At 40.0% G+C, this 8,216-nt stretch overlaps 1 protein-coding gene across 1 annotated transcript in view; it reads right to left on the bottom strand.

Moving 5' to 3' along the window:
- The window catches only part of LOC111863384 (DNA polymerase epsilon catalytic subunit A), a 75,709-nt gene that overhangs the window by 25,506 nt on the left and 41,987 nt on the right, over positions 1-8,216 (bottom strand). Inside the window, exons 20-24 of the mRNA XM_023849653.2 lie at positions 7,202-7,435; positions 6,559-6,800; positions 4,973-5,371; positions 2,581-2,747; positions 1,186-1,519 (exon numbers count right to left, since the gene is read on the bottom strand). Of these exons, the coding sequence (XP_023705421.1) occupies positions 1,186-1,519; positions 2,581-2,747; positions 4,973-5,371; positions 6,559-6,800; positions 7,202-7,435 (1,376 nt within the window). The remainder of the gene's footprint in view (positions 1-1,185; positions 1,520-2,580; positions 2,748-4,972; positions 5,372-6,558; positions 6,801-7,201; positions 7,436-8,216) is intronic.

The raw sequence follows: 8,216 nt of genomic DNA, 5'->3' as shown, positions 1-8,216 counted from the left end.
CCGTTTCCGTTCTTCCTTCTTCAGCCCTTTCCTGGATTTCATTCTGATTCTGTATCTCTTTGGACTTCTGATGGCTATTTGTGCTCTTCTTTACGACATCAGTTACCAGTTTCCTTGGTTTTTTACGGCTTCTAACGGTGCTAAATTGTGCCATCAGTTCCTCTTCTGACGACAGTTCAGGTCCTGTTTTTCCTGCCACCCTCTTCTTTTGTGTAACCGTCTTATTGTTTATCTCTGCATAATCCACATCCTCCATCACCACTTCTTCCCCTGCTTCGTCGTGTATTCCTACCTCTTCCATTGTTTCTGCTTCCATTTCTAGGCCACTCATTTTATGTTGTGAGAGTCCCCGGTCGGAAGCACGTGTGCTTCCGGCCGTTGTGTTTTTGCTCGAACCCCGCACTGTACGTACTCGTAACTCGCGATACGGAAACCAAAACTAATTCTGCAATATACGGAATCTTACTACTGTTGTCTAACACCACCGTATTAGAGTAAAATCCGCACTTTCTTCACAAAAAACGAACGTAATAACACTTAACCTCACTAGCGTTCCACTTGCCACACTGATGTGAGGATGTGTGAGGAGACACCTAGCGGTATTTCGATGTACTCATAACCATTCGCGGGCAAAATTCAAATTTCGGAAACTTTTGGATTGCCCCACGTACACCCAAACCTCATAAAATCAGTAATGCTAACATGACAGATGCGTGAACTTGTGAGGAGGGAGTGCCACTTCATATAGGATCATCAAATTATGTACAGTAATGCGTCTTTGAAAAATATGCAACGTTTGTTAAAGGTTTTGTGGGTGTGTGTGAAATATGAGACAACAAAAATGATAGCTGCATGATTTTTACATTTACCTTTTGGTTTGACAGTGATAACTAAAAAAATGCTGGAATTAGGCATATGAAACCTGGCATGGAGTTACATCATCCATATACCTATGAAATGTGTATTAAATAAATACTGTTTCTATGTCAACAATTAATAACATGATGATGGTGTGTATCTGTGATGTTATACCTGTAACAGCTACAAGCATTTAGAGTGCAGAGATATAAAGAATGCATACAGGAACTCTGTGTATTCTAGTACAGATGACATGTATGTCTGTCCAGTCATGGTAGCAGGGTAACCATGGTAATGCCGTGTGATGAACAAAAAGTTGTAACAAACCTATTGTCATCTGCTTCTCTTCCTCCGAGATCTGGGCGTTCAGTTGGAGAACACCAAAGGAGGAAGTTGTGTTTCATAAGATGGCGGGCATAGAAGAGATCGGCAGCAAAAATGGTTGGGTCAGCTGGAAGATTTCCTAGAGGAACATGGAAGTAGCGAGCCTGCTCTGCAGTGAGTTCAAGTATAGTCTCACTGTTTAGGTAATGTCGCAACATGTTGCGAGCCCCAGTTCGCTGCCAGTTTAGGTCCCAGACACCTTCAGCGTCCTGAACATGAACTGGAACAAGAGGGAGTTCTCCCAGACCAGGCATCAGGGAACTCAGTGTCTGCAAATCTGCCAAAATGAAACAAAATAATGTGAAGTAATCTAAAAAACAGAAATTTGTATGATCACTTCTGTTTATAAAGAAATGCATTTTACATGTCAAGAAGCTTTTACTAGGAATGTATGCATATATTTTTCTTTCTAAGATCCCTATCAATCTTTGGTGCTTCCTACAAGCCACTGCTAAATACAGTAGAAATATGCCTCCAAATCACAACCAAGACTTCCTGCTTCATTGTAAGTAAGGAAAGGTAAAGTTGTCCCTGTGCTTAATTAACCTTTATCCTACGGCCCTTTAAACTTAGGTTGTGGCAACGGTACGGAGTTCTTTAAATGGCCGCTATTTGAGATTCGTGAAAATTGTAGTCACTTACTAATTTTGCTCCTATTTCTGCTATTTCTGTGATAATCGAACGAAATAAACGCTGTTTTTTTCTCGAAAGAATATAGAATCAGATATTGTAATTTACAGATTGTATAAAACATGTTAAAATTTTTGCACTGACACCAAAGGAGAATTTTCGCAATTTCTTGTTTCTGAGCAAGAATTCATACGTTCTGGACACCCCTGAATGGAAGTTGCTGATGACGACACTTGTGCATGTCACGGTAACACCGGATGTTGAGTCTAGAGACGTTATCGCAGTCTNGTTTAAAGGTTAATTAAGCACTATCCCCTCAAGAATTATGAGGGCATGGAAGTATAGTTCACCATTCTTGACCTTGGCTCTAGATAGAGGTGCACTGTAGGTCGTAACAATTTTTTGAGATCCTCAACACAATTTCCTTCATCTACTACCACAGCTGCCCTTGGTGTGTCCTTGCTCTCCATACATATTCTCACTTGCATGGTCTCTTTGCCCTTCAGATATATTTGCATAAGAGTAACTTTCCTATTTTCCACAAAACATTAAGCTGAACCAGGTTATCCTAATATATACACAATTACAATTTCAATTTCAAGCGCTCTCAAATTCAACAACTCTGTTATTTGAGAAACTGTAATTTTCTGAGTACAGAATTTACTCGCTTATAGTACAGCTTTTGGCACTTCAGCAAAATCTACTTACCAAGAGGTGATTGTACAGACAGTAATGTCGGTCCTTTCTTTTCATCCCTGTAGTCTTGCAGAGCCCTCTGAATGAGTCTGTATACTTGTCGAGCATCTGTCTCAACTCTGACTTCAAATGTAAGGTTTTTCGGAGGAAGCGAATCTTCAGATTTCCCCCTTTTTATCCTGTGCACAAGAAAACACACTTTCATGGTAGTTACACATGGCCAATAAACACAACAGGTACATTATGGACTTTAATTTGCCTGGTAGATCTGGTAGATAGAGATATTTTCGATGACAGGCCATGATAAAAAATTCTCATGTTAATCATGCTCCAAAACATTTTATAGTGGAATTCTGAAAATATGTCCACAAATAGCAGTAAAGTAAGGAATCTCAACATTCCTTAATCAAAGACAGACTGATCTGGAAGACCAATGTACGGGAAAATAAACTATAAAAATATTTACTAATTACTGGTTATGGGGCCACAATAAGTACTGAATCACAACTGCATATGAGTCAGAATAAGACAGAAATCCGTAATCTGCATGAAAAGAAACATGCCAAGTTGAGTGTCTCCCTTGTCAATGGCACATATCCATGGGTTGTGGAAGGAAGAGACAGCCTCTGGATATGGAGGAACTACAAATATAATGAACAAGCAATCACAGACAAGAAACAAGAGTAGTACTCCAACTTGGCAGTTGAGCACAGGGTTTATATAACCACCTCCATCAAGAAGTGTTGTGTTATGAAACTTTTACTGATGGGCTGGGTACCTGACTAGAATGGGGGAAATGAGGAATACAGACATTTTTGTAGAGAACATCCATTTGGAAGATGGAGTTGGAGATTCAAATATTACAGCCTTAATACTGACAGTCATTAAATAACTAACTTAAAAAAATGAGATGGCAGGATAATATTATGCTCGATCTTAGGGGGTTGTGAGGATGGGAGGTGGGTGGTACTAATTCTGAATCATGTCCCATTTCAGGCTTTGGAAATGGTAGTTTTCAACTATTTTAGCTTCTCTAACACAGTATTTGTTAGTTACAATGACAAGATATGAGAATGAATGGAACATAAAAAAATGTGCTCATTAAGGATGAACATATTGTGACATGACAGCACTACAAAGGGGTACCACATGCAGTAGCCATGAGGGAACAGGCTTCCCACATTCTACAGGAAGCCCCCAAAGGTGCGATGCATGAGGAAACAATGAGAGCAACTAAACCTGGTTGCAGGGTGCTGCAATCAACTGCAAAAAGGAACCTGAATCATTGGTAAGCCCCTGTAGGAGACTGCCACTGCCATTGGACAGTTGACCAACCATGCCTTTTCTGCACAACATGAGAACCGTGTTTGTAGTGGATCAGGCAAGGCATTCAACAATGGTAGAAGAGACATGCAGTAAAATGACAGCTACACCTGGAAAGCAAGACACTCAATGAAGCCCTCAGGAAGATCCTACAGCTGGAAGTCATAAAACTAACAGTCGAGTCTTCCATCAGCCTGTGGAAAAGGAGTGTCAGAACAATGGGGAGAGACCAGCCTCCTCCCAAATGGAAGTAAAGATTACCAACACCTTCCTTATGCACTGGTGCTGTAGGAGCACCTGCCACCGTCAGAAGTTCTGGCCCCATAAACCATAAATTTAAATGGTAATATACCAACAGGATACTTGGGATGAGCAGCCTTAAGGAGCAAGTCATGTCTCATGGCAGCTGAAAGATCAGAATATTGGAGCCACAAGAGATGGCCGTTGCTAGGGAACAGCCAATAAACATGTTTCTGTGGCAATGAACATTTGACGCCACAATACAGAGCTGCTGGAAACAGTGTTTCCTATTGGGTCTGCTCCAAAGCTATACAACAAGCACAAATTAGACAACATATCCAGTCAAGAATGTGTGGACATTTCAAGACATGGGCTAGGTGTAAGACAGTCACGACATGAGCAGAAGAGGACAATGCTGGGATCTGTTACGAGGCAACAGCTGGTGAGAAGTAGTGAGAAGCTCAGTGTGTAGACTAGTGACAGCACTATACGTACTTGTAGTTATGATTTGTAAGAGTTCAGTAAATCCAATTACCAAACTAAACCAAACCAAACCCCATCACTAGTCACTATCATGTGACAACATCATAAACTTTGTCATTCATAAGCATGAATCTTTGTACTCTCTTAGTTAATACTGTATACCTTTGAAGCCTCACACAGAATTTGTTCACCTTTTCCAAAGAGCATTTAAGGCTAGCAAACAAAGCCTACACAAGCTACTATCAGCTTGATAAGCATGTCATAAATATTTCACACTACTGAAAGGACAACAGCAATCAGTACTGTTCATTTTAGATATATACAATTTTCTATAGCTTATAAATGTAATAAAACTTACTTTTCACTGCGTTCATTGCTGTACAGATTTGCCATATTGGGCATCTGGTTGGTGCGAACTGTATCCAACACAAACACAACAACACGCCTGCTTGGTGTCAGGAACAGACCAAACATGGCACGCTGTCCAGTAGGAGCTCGACTGTGATAGAGATACAAATGCTGGAGTATTCCAGCCTGTGGCTGTAGGTACGGATGGTGTGCCAGACTGCGAAACTGGAGCTGGTGCATGGAGAATGTATCAGTACCATCCCGTAAGCCTACTGCTGCCAATCGTCGAGCTTCATTGCGTTCAACAGTGCATACACAACCAAGATGAAGCAGGGCACGAAACTCCAGTGATACTTGAGTTTCATATATGCCTTCTATGTCAGGCATTGACAAGTCTGCAGTCAGCTCCCTTCAGGCATGAAAACAAATTAACTATGTGAATTGTACAATCTTATAAAACCTCATTCTTATATAGCTACATAATTTAGACTTTTCCTGTATAATCTGCTGCAAACACTCAAAAATCTGTGTCATGGCTCTGTAATAAAATAATTACGTATTTTATGAAAGAAATGTGTTCTTTGTAAATTATCTGTCAAAAGAAAATTCTTTAAATGAAAGTGAATTTCCATTTATTGTAAACAATGTAATGTATGTAACTTATCTTTGTGTAAACTTTAATGAACAATCCTATAGAAATAATCCATGCACTCTGGAAGCTTAAAAGATCAAATCCAAAATGTCATTCTTGACATCATAGAAAGTGAGCAGCTTGTGTCATATAATTCATCATGTTGGTGTGAAATCTGTGCGTGGATGTTTGACAACACCACTTTCATCTGTCACTGTAACACCATGTAGTTAAATGGTTTAAGTGAAGACATGGACAGAATCTTCAATTACTCTACAGTCTACATACAGTGTGATTTTCTTAGACAAGAGAAGCGAAACTCCAGGAACATCTTGCTAAAACATACAGTGTACTAAGGCCACAAAGAAATGCTATCACCCCTATGTGTGTGTGTGTGTGTGTGTGTGTGTGTGTATTATGAACACTATCAATTGAAAGAAACATAAAGTATAAAACTGAGACTTCAGTTGGAATGTTCTCATTGCTATGGCTTCCCTGTAGAAAGTCTCCCCATCTTTCCTGACCATTCACATTACTTTGCATTTGTAGTCACACCACATGTTAACAAATACAGGCTGATTACTAGACAGATACCATTATTCCATGTTACTCTCTCTATTTGCTCCCCTCACTTAAAAAAAGTAATTTTATTCAGTGATGTTACACATCAACACAGCACAGACAACCTTTATTTCTACTAAAGCAGAAAGAGTCCCATGAAAATAGATTATTGATTTTTAAAATTCTTTCAGAGGTGTGCTTTGTAAAAGAAAAGGAAGCAGAGACCATAACATGCTGCAAAACTGTATTTTGTAACTCTTAAATTTTAATTTCCTCTGACTTCCTCTTCTATATCACTTAAAATCCATTCAGGGGGCAGAAGTTTGTATAGTCCAATTCTTGAGCATCAATAGTTGGCAATTACAATCACTGTTTTGTGGAACCCAAATCCTTTCTACACTCACTGACTATGCTCCCGATACAAATCCTCAGGCACTGTATACTCATACAAGTTGAACACAGGACGAGAGCGAGGCAGAATACGGCTGCATTTCCTCCAAAGTGCAGCTTCGTCTTTGTTTGGCTCTGGGCGAGGAAAGCGCTGGTTTACATAGAAGATTCGTGGCACAATCAATCGGATATTATGAAGTTCTTGCCCCACCAAAGCCCAGACTTTAAATACTCCTGATTTATTTGTCTCTGAAAGCTGAATCAAAATTGTATACATCAGTACAAAATGGACTCATTCAAGAAACACTCATACAAATATTTGTACAACTGTAGTGAATGAAATATAACAGTAGATAAAAATTATAACTTAAAATATCACAGAACAGGCTGGTGTAGAGGTAAAGCTCAACTTGTATTTGGGAGGTGCTTCATTGAAATATCAGCTGGGGCACTGGCAATCATGACTGAAGTTTTTCACAGGTTTCCTCAGCCCCCACAGACAAGTGCCATTAGGCCATGGCCTTTTCCGTCCAAATCTTTCCTTAGTCATAATTTATCCAACCACCTGATGCTACAGTCTCAATACTGAAAGCACTGTTAAATCACATATACAAAAGAAACTTAAAATATAAGGATGTGATTGCCCATTACTGTTACCTGTATTATTTGCCATGGTGTATCTAAGAGTGTTCGTTGTGCCCGACGCAAGAATCCTCCAAGGGTACCTGCAGCTGGGTTCCTTCCCATAGCTAGCAAACTTCCAGCCTGTCCATGTCCCTCAACAGAATCTCCGATACGAGTACGTTTCCCAAAACTGTTTCGTTCTGACCTTTGCTTAGCTTGAAGGGCCCATTTCTTTTTATGATACTGCAGCCAAGCCAAACGAGATTCCTGCAATTACAGATTAAATGGAAATTGAGAAGAGATTGAAAACCTATTATATCTGAACATCAGATGCTAAATCTAGAAGACAATGTAATAATCATATCACTATGTCAAAATGATTCCATTCAGCATTCACTAATCTAGAGATCAAAATACTGTTCTCTGTGCAGAGATATTGGGTTTTCAGACTTTATCCATCGTCCTGGTTTTAACATAACCAAGAAAAACACAACGTTTCGGAAACCAGATCTGTTTCCGTCCTCAGGTGAAGGAAAACACCTATTCTGTTGGGTCACTGACTGAGGCTAGCTCTTTCTAAGGGACCCAACAGAATAGGTGTTTTCCCTCACCTGAGGACGGAAACAGATGCAGTTTCCGAAACGTCGTATTTTTCTTAGTTATCTTAAAAACCAGGACGATGGATAAAGTCCGAAAACCCAATATCTCTGTGTGTTATACATCATCATCAGAATCCCATAGTAACTAATTGTTCTCTGTGTGTAGCTGTCCCTACCAAGGACAGTTTTACATTAAAATTGAAATTATTTGCCTTTGACTCTGATAAAGGCACTTCAGTAATAGGTATCACTTACTGTGGTAGGCAGCGGCCTCCGTAGTCTAGGGGTAACGTTCCCACCTCATGACTCAAGGTAGGCGGGTTCAAACCCGGCGGAGGTCGTGGAATTTTTAAGGGCAGAAAAATTCAGGGAACAAGTCCTCCGGGAGGGACTTTAAGCCATGGGTCCCGTGTCTTAGCTTTACGGCACGTAAAAGAACCTCATGTCTC

This window comes from Cryptotermes secundus, unplaced genomic scaffold (genome assembly GCF_002891405.2).
Source record: "Cryptotermes secundus unplaced genomic scaffold, Csec_1.0 scaffold568, whole genome shotgun sequence".
NCBI lineage: Eukaryota > Metazoa > Arthropoda > Insecta > Blattodea > Kalotermitidae > Cryptotermes > Cryptotermes secundus.
This window is presented reverse-complemented; position numbering and strand designations above follow the sequence as displayed.